The 19,449-nt window shown below is 41.0% G+C and overlaps 1 protein-coding gene and 1 long non-coding RNA gene across 3 annotated transcripts in view; one reads left to right on the top strand and one right to left on the bottom strand.

Annotated features, from left to right (window-relative positions):
• The first annotated feature begins 3,200 nt into the window (after nt 1–3,200).
• SOAT1 (sterol O-acyltransferase 1) overlaps nt 3,201–19,449 on the top strand; it is a 60,644-nt gene continuing 44,395 nt past the window's right edge. For both annotated transcript variants that reach the window (XR_012062687.1, XM_072946037.1), the window contains exons 1-2: nt 3,201–3,387; nt 15,113–15,241. Coding sequence is in view for 1 of the 2 variants with exons in the window: in XM_072946037.1 (XP_072802138.1) it covers nt 15,121–15,241 (121 nt within the window). In the remaining variant the exon portion in view is untranslated. The remainder of the gene's footprint in view (nt 3,388–15,112; nt 15,242–19,449) is intronic.
• LOC140688027 (uncharacterized) lies at nt 13,364–15,117 on the bottom strand. Its single transcript, XR_012062688.1, has 2 exons — nt 14,713–15,117; nt 13,364–14,058 (listed from the first exon to the last, which is right to left on the bottom strand). It is a non-coding gene; the product is annotated as an uncharacterized lncRNA (long non-coding RNA).

The raw sequence follows: 19,449 nt of genomic DNA, 5'->3' as shown, positions 1-19,449 counted from the left end.
TTTGCTATGCCTGAGTACCAGTGGAGGAATTACGCCTACTTGAAGTGGGATAAAGATTTATTGCTTTTTTTGGTATTACTAAGGGACATATGACCCTTTGAAGAACTGAGATGTTTGTATTTTAAAACTTGATTTGGGATCTATTCAGCTTCCCTTTCTGGGTCCTTATAAAACTAAACACAATGTGATTGCTTCTTGTTCGGTTCCTTTAGGTCTCAGTTGGAGATGGAGTTCAGCTTAGATATTAACCCGAGTAAAGCTTATTCTTCCTCCTCCAGGATACATGTTCTTACCTCAGTCCCCATTAACTCCAGCCACTCAGCCTGCCGAGCCCGAAATACTAGATACATCCTTAACCATCACATCCAAACACTCTCTAATTCTATCAATCATCTCTTTAAATCTTTCTCACATATGTCCCCTTCCTTCCATCCCACTCGCTACTGCCCTAGTTTAGGCAGTTCTTTCTCACGTACATTGCTGAAATGCCCTTTTTGTTGATTTCTTGACCTCTAGTTGCATTTCGTTTAGTACAGTCTCCTAATTCATGACTCTTCCTTACTTAACTTCACTGGCTCCCCACTGTCCATGGGAGTCTGAGTTAGACTCCCTCACCATGGTCTACAAACTTCTTGAGCCCTGACACCAACTTTCTCTCTTGCTGCTTCTCAGTATGAAACCTACAGTTCAACTATACTCACCTACCTTCCTGTGTCCTAGATAGTTCTGACTCCCTCTCGTCTTGTTGGCCTTTGACCTTGTTTTTCTCTTGCTTGGGCTGTCCCTCCTGCCTTGCCTGCCTACTAAACTCCTCTGCCTACTGTTTCAGAAAGCTGGAATCAGTTAAACTTCCTCCAGTCCAACCTTCCTTGTCCTAGAATAGTGGGCTGTGACATCATTCCATCTTCTCCCACTGCATCTAGAAGATAACAACATCGACAACAATGATCAATGTCAGTGTAACAAAGTGTAAAATGACTGCTAATGTTTATTGAGCACTTCCGTATGCCAGTGTTTGTACTTGGAGCTTAGCAGGCATTACCTCATTTCAACCTTACAATGACCCTATAAGGTAGGCACTTTTGTTACCTCTTTTTATTATAACACTTGTCCTATTGTCTTGAAATGATTGAGTTCTTATTAATCTCCCCAACAGACAGTTGTTCTTATTCATATTTATATCCCTAGCAACTAACACAAGTTCTGTACACATGGTTTTTGGAATGTGATGAAGTCAACATTCATATTTAATCAAGGCTTGGTCCTAAGGATTGAGTGGCATGGTAGGAGAGGCTTGGAGTTTGGGCAGAGGCTTTCAAGGTCCCCCTAGTCATGTTAAACGGTCTTCCCCTCCCTCTTTGAACTAAATGGGATTGCCACCATCCCACTTGCTTTAAAAAAACCACCTGGGAGTCACCTTATTTACTACCTTTCTTCACACCTGCACCTCAGGAAAATATCCTGAGATCCTTCAATTTCTATAGCAACCACTCCAACTCAGGTCACCATCACAGATCCCATAGACCTATCCAATAGCTTCCAATCATTCTCTGGCTTCTCTGTGTTCCATTTCTAGCCCCCTCCAAGTCATTCTCCACAAAATAAATTGACTTAAAAAAAAAGACAAAACTTAACAACCAAAAAATCCAAACTTAACAACATGATTATTCTTCTGCTTAACATGCCAACCTCAATTTCATACCCGCCCCCAAATAAGGGCTTCAAGCATCCTGGTCTTCTGTTCCTCAAACAAGCCAAAATTGTTCAGCATCAGCACTTTCACACCCATAGTCCTCTGTCTAGAATGCTCCTCTTCCCCATAATTGGCATAGCTGTCTCCTTCTCCTCATTAAAGTCTTAGTTCAGATCATCTTCTCAAAAAGTCCTTCCTTGACCACTCTGTTTTGTTTACTTCTTAACACTTTATCACCATCTGCAATTAACTTTTTTTTTATTTGTCTTTTCCATAAGAAACATAAGCATCTAAGTGCCGGGCTTCTTCTGTTATATTCACTCCTTTATCCTCAGCACCAAGAACAAAACACAGTATGTTTTGAATGAGTAAATGAAACAAAGGAAAAGACAAGAATGTTTTTGGTATGTATATATATAGTGGCCAACAAAGTCTCAAAGAAATGAGTCCCTGTGTTCTTATTGCTGGTGGGAGGGGAGAGATGAAGGACAAGAGTCATTGGGATCTACCAGATCTTATTGTCATCTAGTTGGCAGAATTAGTAATCACAATTGAAGAAGAGACAAACTGGTTGGGTCTGCCTATGACTTCCAGTCCTGAGTTGACTGAATGCTGAGGCAGGCTCTGCTTTGGGGGTGAACAATGCTGGCTACCCTGGGCAGCCAGGGGATGCATACAAATCCTCCTTGTTCAAAGGTCCACAGAGAGTAGTCAGTTGGGTAAACTTGATCCATTCTGGGTCACAGGTGGCCATTTCAACCTGTTTGCTGTAGGGTTGGAGTGATGACGCAGGCCAGGTTGGCTTGCACTGCTTTGCAGGCTATGAATGGGGGCCTTTAGTCTACTGCTCATTGCTTTCGCCTTCTACTCTAAGTTTACCTGCATCTTTGCCCTCATAAAATCTACGCGATCTAAACAGATACAGTCTAACTGTTGTATCTAATGTGTCCTAAGTCTCTCTGCGTCATTATTTTTTCCTTGCTTGTGAAGTTTTCCTTCAGTTAATTGCCCTGTTATTTCACTTATCTTACGGTCTCCTTATCTAATTCGCCGAAGGACACAGAAGTTTACAAAGCATTAAAGCATCCCATGACAAATGCTTCTGGCTAGTGCTTCTAGTTTTCCTAGAGGATCGGTTCAAACTGCAATGATCCACGGTCCAAAGGTGGATTCCACAAGTCTCCAGAAGAGGCACCAGACTCGCCAGTACTGTGCGACAATGCAGGGTGCCTTTTTCGGACCGGCGGCAAGTTGTGTCGGTCCCATTTCTGCCGCATATTGGATCGCTGGGGCAGAAATGGAACACAAGCTGCCGGAGGTGTCAAGAAGTGCTAACGCGAAGCTTCCCTCGCAGGGGCCACGGCAAGCTGGCGGTTCTAACCCTGGGACCCCCGCTCCGGGAAGGGGCGGGGCGGCCGGGGGCGGTGGGCGGAGCCTGGCGGCCGCCGGGACCACCAATGAAATCCTGAGCCGGCGTTGGCCGCGCGCAGGACGCTGCGTAGCGGGCTGCGGAGCGGGGGCGGCGGGGCCGGGAAGTCGGGCGCTTTATCTTCGTCTGCGGTGGGGCTGGCTGCGTTGCCGGCGTGGGGAGTCCGGAGAGCGCCCGGGGGCTGACCTTCCCGCCAGCCGCGCTGTGACGGCTTGTCGGCGTTGCCCTCCTTGCTGAGGCCCCAGCTGCCGGGCTCGGGCCCCAGGTAATGTCCATGCTTCCCTGTCTTCTCCTCCTTTCTCGCCTGCGTCCGTCCGCCTCTGCCGCGGAGGAAGGGGAGAGAAGTGGCGGCTGCAAATCCGGCCCGGCGGGCCTGGCCTGGTCCCGGGCGTAGGGGCCGAGGAGGCGGCCTGGAGCCGGGGGAGGGGGAGGCTGCGCGAGTCTAGGGTAGTTTGGGGGATGGGGCAGGCGGGAAAGTTACGTTCGGGCACCCGGTGGCCGGCAACCTTTTAAATCTTGGAGGTTTGTTTCGTGTCTCCTAAATCCTGTGGCATCTCTCAAGCTAGTAGTAAAGAAAGTTAAGACTTAGAAGATTTTTTATTCCTAAAAAGCGAAACCGAAAATGCACCCAGGAAGTCAGCTTCTAATTGATTTTAGGAAAAAAATGATGAAGTGATAGGTGGTACTTCAAGACATAGACATCTTAGTACCAAAGCCTTTAATCAAGCTCTTATTTTGAAATATTAGGATGTAATTAAGTTTCTGTCGTTCTTAAATGTTAATAGACATGCAGTTTACATGAGATATATATATATATTTAGACGTTATTTTTAAGTGAGGAACAACTATAAACTCTATTCTCCATATTTATAAAGTTTATTGGTCATTTAACATTTGTGTCTGCTGTCTGTTTAAACTACTTTTTTTTGTTGTTGTTTTTCCAGAGTACTTGCCTTTCCCTTGAGTAGGATTCAACTTGAAACATTCTTTTTTTCTTCGCTTAAGTTAGGCGGTATCGATGAATGAAGTTTGTGTGTTGTTTAGGCATGAGAGGATTTTGAGAAGCGCTCTGATACATTCAGGAGTAATCATTTAAAAATGCATGTGTCTCATTGCATCACTGTGCTGAGAACTTTCAAAGATTTCACGTAAAGATCAGAACACTGCTGCCATTCTTATCTCCAGTTCAGTTTGGGCCACTGTTCTCTTGGCTCCCTGGGCTCAAGCCACACTGATTTTATTTTTGTTCTCTTTACTGTCTTATCTCCTGGTCTTTAGAGGTTTCCTACACCTCTAATTCGCTCTTTTTTCCCCTCAACTCCAGTTAATCATCAGTTTGATTAGCTGCATTCGTTACTTAGATGCTTTGTTTGCTCTATTAGCATGGACATTTCATGAAGGCTGGGCTAGTCCATCTTACTTAGATCTTAATTCTCAGATTCTGGGCCAGCACCTAGCACAATGAAAGAATGAGTAAGTGAGTTCGACAGAGGAGGAAACTTTTGAATGGAAACTGTTATAGGGAAGATTACCTGTTTCCTTTGGGAAGGAAATAGAAAAAGTTTTTAACACAGGACCGTTAATGAAATTTATTTTCGGAATTTATTACATGGGATAAATGATTATACTGACCATACAGATGGAAATGAGAATTTGTACTCTTTTAGTTTTGCTAATTGTCTTAATGACCTAGTTATTTGATAGTAGGGTTTCACTATGACAAACCTTTGGAAGGAAGAGGGAGAAAGTTTATGTTTTGGACTGTTAAATGTATCTACAATTGTTTCTCTCCACTCCCCCACAAACAGCTGAATCTGGGAGTGTTATAGCAAAGTTTTTCACCTAGAGTAGAGGTTCAGTGTCTCCTTGTTTTACAGATTAATAGGTTCTTTTGAAAGCTTTATTAATAGGAACACTGCAGGCAGGCTAAAGTGGACACTTCTTTCCAACATGGTTCATTTGTTTCTCGATCCAATTTTTTTTTTTTTTTTTTTTTTTGCTTTCTTAAGGCAAATTTCTTAAGGCAGTACTACTACACTGAACATTTCAAAACCAATGGTTTGGATTGGATTCTTAAGAAATAACTGTTCAACGTTCTGTGTTTTTTAAAATAACTAGCTAGTCAGCTTTATGTCACCTTGGGTGTAAATGTTTCCACTGCTACTTACTGGCTGTGACCTTGAACACGTTTCATAGTATTTCCCAATCTTTTGCATCTGTTAAAATGGAAATGATAAATGAGGTATGTGATGCACCGACCCTGGCTCCCGGCGCTGTAAATGTTACTCATTTGGTAAATGTTAGTGCTTGGGTCCTTTTTTGCTGGACCTCTTGGGAGACTGGTCTTATGATCATGATTTTTCACTTCCTTAACTCATTTTGCAACCCAGTCCAATATATTTCTTTGTCTTTCTTCCTGAAATTTAGCTGTGCAAGTAAATTGAAGCTATTAATGTCTCCATATTGTGAAATATTCCATGTCTCACCCTCTTTTTCCTCCTCCTCTAATTTTTGGCCCTGTCTGAATTTTCTATGATACTGACCATGGGTTACCTCTTGAATCCTCTAACTTGATTTGGAACATTACTTGCTCCTGGTTCTCCTCTGATCTCTCTTAGGCCATGCTTTAAAAAAAAAAAACAAAACATTTTGTAATTGCCTTGTAATGTTGGGAAAAGTCACTAAAACACCTATAAAATGAGATAATAGTGTCTGCTGCATAGGTTGTTGTGAAGATTAAATGAGCCCAAGTAAGTACTAGGTAAACGTTAGCTTGATTATTTCCTAGGTAATCTCTTTTCTTGATTTACAGTCTCCCTGAGGTATTTTTTCCTACTCTTGGCCTTAGCTGCTGCCTGTACTCTAATGAGTCCCAGATCTCTCTCTTCAGTCCAGACATGTATAGTAGTTGTCTGTCTGTGGGCCCTCATCACCTGGCTGACCCACAGGCACGTCATATTGAACTTTACTCCTTTCTCTTCTTACCTTAATGGCACACTGATAGGCTTAGTTAGGAAACTCAAATGGGATCTGTATTTCCAACTGCCTTCCGGATGTAGCCACCTGGATATCTCATAGCTGCCTCCACTTAATGTTTGTAAATATATCTGATCTCCCCAGTCTCTTCATGAAATCATTTGTTCATTTAATAGACACATGTCATTGGAGCTTTTCTTTAGGCCTTTGTCAATTTTTGTGTGAGTTCATTGTTCTCCCTGTGGTCCGGGGTGGGGGGTGAAATTTCCTTCTCTGCCCTTCTTGAGTTCTTGTGGCTGGACTAATAATAAAATTGACGAAAGGCAGAGTAACAGGAGAAAAAGAAAACATTTTATTTATTTTGTGTGCACGGAGGTCTCATAGAAACGGAACTAGTAAGTGGCTAAAGTCAGCAGCTTTTACACATTTTAGACCATCAATAAGTTCAAGAGGAACTGACAGGACAAAGAAACTTAGGTTTGGGTGCTTAATTAGTAGACAACTTAAGCAACGTTTGGGCTTGGGTGTCAAGTTAGTAAAGAGGGGGCAAGGGTTTCCTTAGATAGGCTTCTGGGCCCTGAATTCCCGCCTCTGGTGATGAGGATGTCTTTCTCCCTCCCGGTACAGGGAGGGCACCTTTTACGTGGGAGGTTTATATCCTGCTTCAAAATAATCAGTATACCATTGAGGCATATTTTGGGATGGCCTGCCCAGAGCCCCATCACTGCCACATCCTTCATCTAGCACATCCTCTACATTGTTGCCTGAGTTATCTTACTAAAAGGAAGATGCCAAGTCAGACAAATATCAAGTCACCCTCTTGTTTAAAAACCTCTATCAAGTCCTCTTTGTGTGTTAAGTTCCAGACTCCTTCGAATTGCCCTTGAGGGTCCTTGACCTTCTGTCCCTGCCCTTCGGTGTGCCCTGTGCTCCAGCCTTGTTCCTTCCCTTCCTTCAAGGTTTAACCTAGATTTTTACCTACTTGAGGAAACCTTTCCTAATTGCGCCTTAACTCTTTTGGGCACCAGGCCTGTATTCCCTTCATACTGTTACGTATCTCGGTTACTGTTCTGTAATACTTCTTGGTGTTACAATTTTGTTTATATATGCTATAATCATGTTTTTATATGCTATAATAATGTTTTTATATGTTATAATCATATTTTTATATGTTTTACCCACGAGATGTTCACTCCCCCAGGGCACAGATTGTTTTGTCATCTTTGTAACCCAGGGCCTGGCGGGTAGTAGACCTCAATGGAATGTTTGAAACAGTGGATCTGTCACCATGGTCTGTACTTGTGCATGTGTTTTAGAGTGCTCTTCCCCTGATTCTGTTTTGATACCTAGCAAACTTGTCCTTCTTTGAAGTCTGGCTCTAATGTCACCTCATGAGGACTTGTTCTAAATGGTTAGTATGCCTTCTCTCTTTTTTTTTTTTCCAATTTTATTATATAGAATTATTACAGTTCAAATGCACATACACATTATATTGCATGTAAATACATATAGACAGTATACTGCACTTTTTTTTAGTTTTCGTATATGTACTTATTGTTTCTAAGAACAGATTAGATCTTTAGCTTTTTAAACTTACATAGTTATCAAAGGAATAAACCAACTACAAAGTAAGAATCAACAGAATGCGGCAATCAGTCATAAAGGACATTCAGATGTACTCACACATATTCACATATTCAAATCAAAATAATAATTAGTCCATTTGTGTCCTTGTTTCTTTTTTTTTTTAGAGTCTTCATATAAATGGTGTCATATGGTATTTTTCTTTCTCTTTCTGGCCCACTTCTTCAGGTCCACCCGTATTGCTGCAGGTGGCAGTATTTTGTTCTTTTTTATGAGTTGTGGCTTCTCTTGACACATTGTGTGTGAACAATGTAATGGGGTAGACCTCTGTATTATTTATATCTAACATCATTATAGAAAGAGATGCTCACTAAATGTGAATTTTCAGATAATTGGCACATACCTTCTAAGTGTCAGAACTGAAAAGTTTTTTTCAATGCAAATTAAAATTTTTCTTCCATGCCTTCTGTGTTTAAACTACTGTGGCCTTTGTTTTAGGGGAGGGGGAGTTAATTAGGTTTATTTATTTGTTTTTGGAGGAGGTACTGGGGATTGAACCGAGACCTCATGCATGCTAAGCATGCGCTCTGCCACTTGAGCTATATCCTCCCCGCTACTGTAACCTTTTAAAAGATGTGCCAGGGTCATTAAAACATGAACTTCAGCCAAGATTAAGGTCTGCTTTAATACAATGATACACTGGGGAGTCATAAGAAACGTAAGCCCTTTGGCTCTACATGGAAAGACCTGGTTTTGCTCTCTCTCTTTTTTAAAGTTGATTCCTACTTTTAAAGTTTTCTTTCTTTACTGCCATCTATAATTGTGCTTCTGGCTGTCACTGCGTTTTTCTGTTTGAAAATGGGGACAGAATTATTTACCTCACAGGGCTGCTGTTTGGTGTAAAGAAGGTAACGTACACAGAGGTCTTATCAGAAAGTATAGCAAATGGTAAGTACTTATTAAGTAAAGGGAACTTACTGACCATTCTAATAATGTTTATTTTAATTATTTGAATTGTTTCAGGAAAACAGTCTCTCAAGTTTGAGAGATTTTCTAGTGTAGTAAAGGGCATGAGATTGTTAGCAAATTGTCTTTCAAAGCCTCTTAGACAGCCCATTGGGTCTGGAATGACGGATGTGGATGAAAAAGTCTTAAAACTCTAGAACAGATCATTTCTATGTACAGCCATACAACTTAAACCCCAGACTAGGTTCTGTGTTTATCTTTTAGTGTTAACAGGTAAAGCTAGAAATAAAAATATACATCAGTTCCAGCTCTCATACTACCCTCTTGATGATTGTTTCATGAACATATGGAGGGCAGTTGTTTTATTTCCTTAATGTGTGTGAAAATGCTTGATAGCTATTCATTGATTCAGCACATGTGTATTAAGCACAGACTGTTCCAGGCACAGTTCTAGATTCTTGGGTAAAATGGTGAATGAGACAAAATTCTATGTTTCATGGGGGTTACAGTCTTGTGGGGTAGAGAGCAGTCAACAGCACAGTGTGTTGGGTAATTAGTGCTCTGAAGAAAGACAGAGCAGGGTGAGGGATGAGAGAGTAACAGGGTGTGAGAGTGTTTATGTCACTTGGGGGTAGACTCAGGAGTCCCTGGGGAAGAGATGTTTGAGCAGAGAACCTGCATGAGGTGAAGGGGAAGTCCTTGAGGGTATCTGGGTCCAGATACAGGAAAGAGCAAAGACCTTCAAAAGGATTAACCTGGGCTCTGAAAAAGTAGACCAGGATGGAGAAATGAAGAAAGAATAGTCAAGCTGTAGCAGTGAGAGGTGACGGTGGCTGAGACTGCGGTGAAGGTGGTACATGTGGTAAGAAGACGTTAGAATTGGCTATGTATTTTGAAGGCAGAGTAAAATGAACTTGCTGTTGGATTGGTTAAGGGAAAGTAAAGAATCAAAGATAACTCCTAGGTTTTTTGGTCTTTTAATCTGGGCAGTCTGACTGCTAGTCTCATTAACTGAGTTGGGAAAGACAGAAGAATGGAGTTGGAGGAAACATCAGTAGTTGAGTTTTGGTCATGTGAAGTTTGAGATGCCTGTAAGACATCTACCTACATAAAGGTGTCAGGTAGGCCTTTGGTTAGGAGTCCGGAGCCAGGTAAGTGTGGGCCTGGTAAGGAGAGAAGGATATTAAAGAACTGGTGTGGAGTGTCATAGTAATTGGTGTGGAGATACCACAGTAAGTGAACTGGTGGTAATTGGTGGTTAGCTGCGGGAAATCAGAATTATGGACATGGTGCAGTTATTTGTGACATTAGGTTCTAGGGGAAGATGTGACTGGGACGTAAGAACAGCTTTTTGGAGTCAGGAAAAAGTCAAGGAGCTTGGAGGCCAGAGTTTTAGATGGGTCTGTGTATCTGGATGTAAAAGGTGGAAGTAAAAGAAGTGTGGAAGAGTTAGTGGTGGGGGAAGAAGGGGGAGTGAGTGGGGTTCACGTCCTTAGTGAACGAGGGGAGTGGCAGGAAGACAGTGCGTACTTACAACAAGGAGAAGTATCAGGGGTAATAACCTGGTGGAGGTGTTTAAGGAAGGGACGGAGGAACAGGACCCAGGAGTAATAGGAAATGAGGATAATAACTCCCCCCTCCTGTCTTAATGAGAGGGCAAGAAAACACCATGGCACACCTCACGTATAAGGGTGGTGATCCACGTCAGCACCTAGAAGCCATTTAGCATTAATTACAGCTTGAATTTTTGACTTTGAGCAGCTAAAGTAACTCGCCTTGCTAGTGTCTAGATTGGTAAGGGGTTGGATCGACAGTCCTGGGTTAGATGAGTGGTCAGAAAGTTCAGCTCTCCTTCATCTCACAGGGATGATCGCAGGAGTCCAGCCCCTTGCTTATGCTCTTGACTTCGTTAAGGTCTGCTCTTCACACAGAGACCAAAGTGATCCCTCTGCAGAGAAGGAGCGGTTGAACTGAGCATTACTATAATTTCCCTCCATTTTCTGCCGTGACAGCCATGTGCTGTTAGCTGACACGCGTGGCAGGAGAAGCTCCATCCAGGCATCATCTCCCAATCTGATGATTTATACGATCTGAGGGTTTGGTCAAGGTTGAGGTGAGGTATTTTAAGTAACAGTTATCCTTTTTAACATTTGTGTGTATGACAATAGTAAACATTTGTTAATATTTTCCTGGAAGCCACGTGGTGTTTGAGCTGCACTTGTGAAAGTACATAACCGTGGCACTTTATTTACCCTCAGCTGGCCCGTTGGAAGAGCAAACACAGGTAGCATTTGAGGGATGACACGACTTTCTGTTTGACGGGGTTGTTTAGCGTACAGGAGGTAGATGTGTAGGGGCCAGATCACTTAGTTAATTTTTTAAACCTGGCTGTTAATAATAAAATGTTGGCACTCTAGTGTGTATCATCTTTCTTTTCTTTTCTTTTCTTTTATCGTAACTCTGTGCTGTAGTATCTTTAATTTTCTATATGAAGAAAGAGATTCAGGGGTTGGAGGATTTACCCAGGGATGCAATATGATGGAGCAGAGACAAACTTATCTCTTGGTGTTCTGATTCCAAATCTTGTACTTCCCCACTGTGTTATGGTTCTCTCTTCCTGCTAAGTGGAGGAAATTGAGGCCAAAGATATTAATATGGACTGTAAGATAAAGACTTCTTTTTTTTTAATGAAGGGTTAGCGTTTTCTTCTTTGGCTCACCTCTGACATGTCGATGAATCTATGGCTGTGTAATTGTGCAAACTCAGTACCTGTGCTTCAGCTGTTGAAGTCAGGCTTTACTCTTTAGGCTGGGTTAGTGGTTCCTAATCTCATCACCAAGGACTCCTGTAAGTTTTTTTATTCTTCTACAGGGTACCCAGGCTTGCTTTTTTTTTTTTTTTTCTCTTCGCTTTTGGCCTGTTTAACAGCATTTATTTGTCTGTCAGGCTTGGTTTATTGATTTTTTTTTAATTATTATTTTTTTACCTTTTAATCAGTATAAGATAACTGATTTCTCAATGAGTTGATAAGTCTCAGCCAAAAACAAAATAACATTGTTTTAGTGAGCCTGTATTGCTTGCTTATATGATAAACATATAATTTTTTATTTCAGTTATTGAAATAGTTGAAGTTGTTTTTGAGTTCCCTCAGGAGTCTGGGGGACCCCCATCCCCACTTAGAGTGATTGTTGGTTATTTTGTTGAGTACAGGGTATGAAGCTCATTGGCATCCTTCTAGCACATATTGTCTTCTTGATTCTCTAAGGTTAGAGAACTGTATCGTATTACTCAGCGTAATTGTGGTGCTAACGGATCCATCCGCTTTCTGTACTGATACATGCCTGTGATGCTCCAGATACTCCCCACTAGATTGGGGGAGTTCAAAGAGAAAATACTGTGTAGTCCCTGTCTTCAAGAAGCTTCTGCTTAGTGTAAGAGGCAGACAGTGTGACTCACTGAGTGTGGTAGTGTGGCTGGGTGCAGGGGCAGTGGACCACAGAGGCAGGTGAGATGAGAGACGGTGGTCAAAGAAACCTTAGCAGAGGAGGCAGGCCGAGGCGATCTGGTGATCACAGGTGAGGCTGTGGAATCCAGCAGTTCTGGTTTTGAATCCCACCCAGTTCTGCAGTTGGAGAATTATACGATCTGGGGCAAATTAAATCGCCCCCCGTAAGCTATATTTTTCTCACTTGCAAAATGGCTTAGTACCTACCTTCCAAGGTTGTAAAGATTGAATAAGAAAATGTAAAGGACTTAGCAGCGCCATGTGTAGTAGGTACATAACAGCCATACAGCCCATTAAGTCAAAACCGTTGTCATTATTACTGCTGCTGCATTGACTCTTCCTTTGAAGCGTGAGTCAGATTAGCCAGACAAAGAAGGAACAGGGGAGAAACGGCCTTCTGGAGACGGGAAGGAGCATAAGGAAGACATGGTGACCAAAGACAATATTGGGGGAATGAAATAGCAGTGCCTACGTTAAAGATTATATTGAGATTAAAAGACATGATAATGTAAAGCACATAAGCAGTCAGAAGCAGAGTCCCTGTTTCTAATTCCACATTGTTGTCTCCTGTGTTGTGTCCCCCGTTTTGAAACATCTTGGTTCTTTTTGTATCTTTCTCTGTTTCTTCCCTGATTTCTTTTCTACTTCTCCATGTCTTTCTTGAGGGCATCCCCCAGAGTTTAGTTGTCAGTTTTCACTTCTCCTGTCTTTTCTGTTGGAGAATTAGGTGTTGTTCTGGCTTCCTCTGTCCTGTTACACAAATGACTTTCAGATTTATCAGTTGCTCTAACCTCCTTCCTAGGTCTTTCTTCTTGATTGGGTCTTACCGGTCTCCTAAAAATGTCTACTTGATATATTTGCCCGCTGTTTCTTAATTCTGTTTCATTTGTTTCATTTCAGAAAAAAGTAGGAAGGTGGAAAGGGATAAATTAGGAGTTCGAGATTTGCAGATACTAACTACTATATATAAAATAGATAAACAAGTTTATACACAGGGAGCTATATTCAATATCTTGCAGTAACTTATGGTTAAAAGGATATGAAAATGAATATATGTATGTACCTATATGACTGAAGTATTGTGCTGTACACCAGAAATTGACACAACATTGTAAACTGAGTATACTTCAAAGGTACTTCTACCTATAATGAAAAAGAATATGAAAATGCAAAAAAAAAGAAGAAAGAAAAAAATAGAAGGAAACTGATCTAGATCTGTCAGATATTTACTTTGCCAAGCAGTGATATTTCAGAAAACAATCAAACTCACCATGACTTCTATTTCATACAGAAAAGGAAGTCTTAACATAAATGGTTAGAAAGACCATAATCTTAGAATTTAAAAATAGTCTAGTGAGTACTTCATTATTTTTCTTTTTGTTTCAGACTGATGACAACTTCATACACAGTAAAAACACTGCTTTGGAGTAAACTTTGTACTGTCTTGGTGTTGATCTGCCTGAAATTTGATTTTGATCATAGTTTTCAGTGCTCACCACTGCCTAGCTGGAAAAAGTCCTAATTTGTGAGGCCTTTATAGTTTGACTCCAGCTCTTTTTTTTTTTTTTTAATCTTTTTCCCTCATCACATTTCTCTGTTACCAACTTAAGAAAAAAAATCCCAGTGGAGGGGTGGTGTTTGCAGTTTGGATCTGACTGAGGTTCAACTCTGGCCCTGTGTGGGCTCAGGCAAGTTACTGTACGGGGAGAAGCAGCCCTTGACATCCTCGGGCCGCGCTTGCACCATCAGCCGGGCCTTGGGTTGCTGTGAGCTGGCCTGGCGCAGCTAGGTCTTCGGGTGTTCTTCTGTGGAACGCAGATGATTTCACAGAACATCAGCATCAGACAAGGCCATCTTGTGACCATGATGGATCAAGACAAGAGTAAGAGCATGACGTAATCACATCTGAAGACAGATAAAACATGAACATCGTCCAAGTCACAAAATATCCAATATCCCCTCCTCCAGGCTACTGGGAAGGATTGTTGCTGCGTTACCAATTACAGCATCAGCCTCCCTCTGTCTGCCTCCCCATAGAGGACTGTTGGCGTACCCCATCATCGAACTGTCCTCCCTCGCTGACAGCACCCGAGCCAGAGTGAACCCTTGCTGCTTTTGGACTTTTGGACTTTCCCCCTAAGATCACTTAGCCAAATACCAAACCCTGAATAAATCATTTCTAATGTCTTACTGGGATGCCCTCCAGTTTCCCATGATGTGCGTTCCTAGTTAACTTGACTTGTTCAACCAGTGGTGTGTTCCTGGTGTGTGTGTATGGGGCATTGACAGTAACTCCCTGGAGCCTTACTTTTTCTCATATGTGAACTAGGAGTAATAACATCTTTTTTTGCAGAATTATGAAGATCAGATGAGAAAGCTTAAAGCACCCACTAGAGTCTTGGCGGTTAGTAGATACTCAGCGAAAAACTTGTTTCTTGTCCTCTAGTGAAGTAGTCTGATCAGTCATGGTCCCCGGAACAGGCTTACGAGGACCTTATTTTCACCCGTTCTCACCCACGGGGGGCTCCGTTCCCCTCCTGCAAGACTCAGTTCACATACCTTTTCTGTGAAAGCTTTACATCTCTCAGTGATCTCTGCTGTCTCTGAACTTGAGGTATGTATTGTCTTTACCATTGACCCGACATGTTGATTGTGCTCTAGCTTGTGGCACCTTTGTATCTACCTTTTATTTAATTCTTCATTTTTCATGTACTTTGTTTTTCATTGACTGACTTACCCTTTAAGAGTGGGGCTATGTTTTGAAACCAGCTAATTACTTTATAGGGACTATTTCTTCATACTTGTTATAGTATCTTGTACTCAGAAAATGCTTAAATATGACTAAAGTAAAACAAAAGGAAGAGAGTATATCATTTCCCCTTGCCCTGAATATGGTGCTGTGGTGAAATTTGCCTAAGCCAGATACTTAGTTAAAAGCTGTATGTGTCTTCTTTCGTAGGCAACACAATGGTGGGTGAAGAGAAGATGTCGCTGAGAAGACGGCTGTCAAAGTCCAGTGAAGACACTGAGGAAAAGGAGGAAAGCCAGGGAGACCGTTCGGAGGAGCCCCTGGAGATACTGAGTAATGGTGAGGCTTCTAGAGAAGAAATCCAGTGTTCTAGAACAAGAACTACCATCTCTTTAGCACTCTTTATCATCAGTGGATGTGCTGGTAGGCACTGTGATGGTGCAGAGGAGGAAAGTAAATTAATAAGGAGAGCAGAAAGGAACAAACACACTGGGTTAAGTGGCAGTCACAGCTGCCTTAGATACTGCTGGTGACACTGCTGTGAAAATTGCCTCACCTCTCCTAGAGGTGAGCTTTATTAAAAGCTGAGTTTGCAGTGTATGCTTGAATTTAGGATTTTTATCACATACAGTTTATATGTCTGGTAACAAACAAAGACATAAGAAAATAAGCCTTTCTTTTTAATTCAGTGAACATTTTGTGGGGATATCTACTATGTCTTAGACATCATTCATTCATTTGTTCATTCCTTCAACCACCTAACCTGTGAGTGATTATTGGTGCCCTGCCAGGTGCTGGGCTGCAGCACGTGATGGAGACAGATGTGTCTGCCCTCACGGAGGGCCAAGTTAAGTGAGTGAGAACTCCCCCCTTTAAAATAATTAGATTACTACAAATGAGTGCTACTAATTACTCTTTTAATAGGTGTAGTGAGCATAATGGTGGTAATTAGCAGGGCATCTAACCTAGTCAGTTCAGTACTAAGTTATAAATCTTGAGGGAGGGAGAGACTTAGGAAGTTTTATTAGTTCTCATGTCCAGGTTTGCTTAATGTATGAATACAAAGAAGACTGTGACACCGTGTTTGTTGTTGAGGTCAAGGTTTATGCAGAAGATTGATGGACCTGTAAGCACTCCAGCTGATGTCATCTGTTGCATCAGGCCATGTATCTTTGCAGTGACATTTGTACAGGTTTGAATTCAACAAGGATTTGAAATTGGAGGCTTGTGTGGTTAACAGATAGGTGTGGAACTTTCTGAGACAAGTTGTCTTTGGCATCCTGAGGCTTCTTTCATAAAGAAAAGCTTTTGCTTTTCCTACTTAAATGTAATTGTAAATACAGCAGCTGGATCCAGGGATATAAGTATTGCTGTGTAGGTTTGCATAATGAAGTTCATTGATTGTTAGACTTTTAATTCACTATTTATGAAACAGTTATATTGCACATGGACTAGTTTTAGTGTAATATAAAGTGTGAATTTGTGCAAAAAGGTGAGCCAACATTGGTTAGAAGCCTTTCTCTTCCATGATTTAAAGTCTGGGTGGTAATCCATGTTGTCCTTTTATTGAAACTTTCTGTCACCAGATTCAATTTTCTCTTCAGGTCTCATTTTTAAAAAGAGCTTTTAAACTACTCTAACTTCTACATGTTGTCAGTAGTCCTTATTGTCTTAGTTCACTAAGTTTCAATCCTTCTGGGTTTTAATGCGTATGATAAAAATTGGATTGCTTAGCTTAAAACAGGAAGTATGACCTCCTCCTTGGTTTAATATAAGTAATGCTGATCTGGAAACAGGCAGTGTTTCTTCACTTCCTTTAACATTTGTTCACTTTGGGGAGTAAGCAGATGGTTAAAATGTGACCTTTGAATAGCGAAGTCTTAAAGGACACCACACCACGCCAGTCATTGTGACTCACCAGCCAGGACCAGGGGCATCTGCATTCCCTGGGAGCTTGTTAGAAATGGCCCACCTCATACTTACTGAATAAAAATTTCATTTTAATAATATTCCTAGGTGATTTATAAGCTTAAAGTTTGAGACACAGTTCTTAGAGTGGCTGTGTGTATTGGAGTTCTCCGGGGAAGCAGAACCAATAGGAGATACATACGTGTGTGTATGTGTGTGTGTGTGTGTGTGTGTGTGTATATATATATATATGATTTATTATGAAGGATTGGCTCATGGAGTCTGAGAAGTCCCACAATTTATAGTCTACATGCTGGAGGCCCAGGGATTTTTGAGTTGCTTCCACCTCTTGGCTGTTGTGAATAATGCTGCTGCTGCTATGAACATAGGTATTCAAACATCTCTTCAAGACTCTGCTTCCCATTCTTTGGATCTATCCACAGCAGTGGGATTGCTCGACTGTGTGGTGGTTCTATTTTTAATTTTTTTAAGAAACTGGCATACTGTTTTCCATTTGGCTGCACCATTTTATAGTTCTACCAGTGGCACACAGGGATTCCAGTTTAACCACATCCTCACCAACACTTACTTTCTGTTTGTTTTTTTTTAAATAGTAGCCATCCCAGTGGATGTAGGGTGATACCTCATTGTGGTTTTGATTTGCATTTCTCTAATGGTTAGTGGTGTTGAACACTTTTTCATGTATGTCTTGGCCATTTGTATATCTTCTTTAGAGAAATATCTATCCATATCCTTTGGCCGTTTTTTTTTTTGTCAGGTTCTTTGCTTTATTGTTGAGTTATAGGAGTTCTTTATAATATTCTGGATATTAACACCTTATCAGATTTATGATTTGCAGATATTTTCTCCCATTTCATAAGTTACCATTTCACTTTGCTGATTGTGTCCATGATGCCCAGAAGTTTTAGTTTGATACGATTCCATTTGTCTGTTTTTGTGTTTGTTGCCTGTGCTACTGGTGTCATATCTAGGAAATCACTGCCAAGCCTAATGTCATGAAGCTTATCTCCTGTGTTTTCTTTCAGGAGTTTTACATTTTGGGGTCTTACATTTAGATTCAGTAATCCACTTAGAGTTAATTTTTGTGTATGATGTAAGATAAGGGTTCAACTTCATTCTTGTGCATGTGATTAGGGTTACATCAGTTTCAGGAGTATTACCGTCTGTGGTTGGCTGAAAAATGCCCTCTCCCCACAAAGGTCCTAAAACCTGGAACCTTTGAATGCTACTTGATTTGGCAAGAAAAATGGGCAGAGAGGTCTTTGCAGATATAATTAAGGTAGGGATCTTGAGATGAGATTATTTGACTATCCACCTTGGCCCTGAGTGCAATCTCATGAGTGGGAGGCAGAGGGAGATTTGATGACACACAGAGGAGAAGGTGTTTTGAAGATGGACCAGAGAGAGATTTGTAGATACTGGCTTTGAAGATTGACATGCTGTGGTCACAAGTCAAGGAATGCTGGTAGCTACAAGAAGGTGAAAAACCAGGGCTGAATTCTGCCTAGGGCCTCCAGAGGGAGTGCGGCCCTGCTGTGACACCTTGATTTCAGCTCATCCTCCAGAACTGAGAGAGAAATTTTTTGTTTTAAGCCACCAAGTTTGTGGTAATTTGTTATATCAGCCTTAGGAAACAAATACACCATCTTAACAGTATCAAGTCTCTCAATCCATGAACATAGGATGTCTTTCTATTTATAGGCATACCTTGGAGATATTGCAGGTTTGGTTCCAGACCACCACAATAAATTGTGTATCACAATAAAGAGAGTCCACATGAATTTTTTGGTTTCCCAGAGCATGTAACAGTTATGTTTACATTATACTGTAGTCTATTAAGGTTGCAATAATAGGATTATGTTTTAAAAAGACAGTGTACATAACTTAATTAAAAAATGCATTATTGATAAAAAACGCTAGCCATCATTCCTCGAGTTGTAATCTTTTTGCAATAGTAGCATCAAAGATCGCTGATCATAGATCACCATGACAAATATAATAAGGAAAAGTCTGAAATACTGCAGGAGTTACCAGAGTATGACACAGACATCAAGTGAGCAAAAGCTGTTGGGATGATGGCATTATAGCTTTGTTGAACACATGGTTGCCACAAACTATCAATTTGTAAAACAAACAAGACAACAACCAACCAACTCCCCCCCACCCTGCAATATCTGAATCATGAGAAAACAAGGTATGCCTGTATTTAGGTCTTCTTTAATTTCTTGCAACAATGGTTTAAAGCTTTCAGAATATAAGGTTTAAGTATTTTGTTCCTTTTGATGCTATTGTAAATGGAATTGTTTTCTTAATTTCATTTTTTGAGTATTTGTTGCTAATGTGTAGAAATGCAGCTGGCTTTTGTATATTGATATCATAGCCTGCAACCTTGCTGAACTTTTGAGTTCCAAGAGAGGTGTGTGTATTTTGTAGTGTTTTCTGTATACAAGATCATGCCATCTGCAAATATGAGTTCTATTATTTCATTTTCAACCTACATGCCTTTCATTTTCTTGTCTAATTGTACTTGCTAGAATTCCCAGTACAATGTTGAATAGAATTGGCAAGAGTGGACATTCTTGTCTTTTTTCTGATCTTAGGAAGAAAGCTTTGAGTCC

This window comes from Vicugna pacos, chromosome 21 (genome assembly GCF_048564905.1).
Source record: "Vicugna pacos chromosome 21, VicPac4, whole genome shotgun sequence".
NCBI classification, from domain to species: Eukaryota; Metazoa; Chordata; class Mammalia; order Artiodactyla; family Camelidae; genus Vicugna; species Vicugna pacos.
Note: the sequence above shows the minus strand (reverse complement) of the source record. Positions and strands in the feature narration are given on the sequence as shown.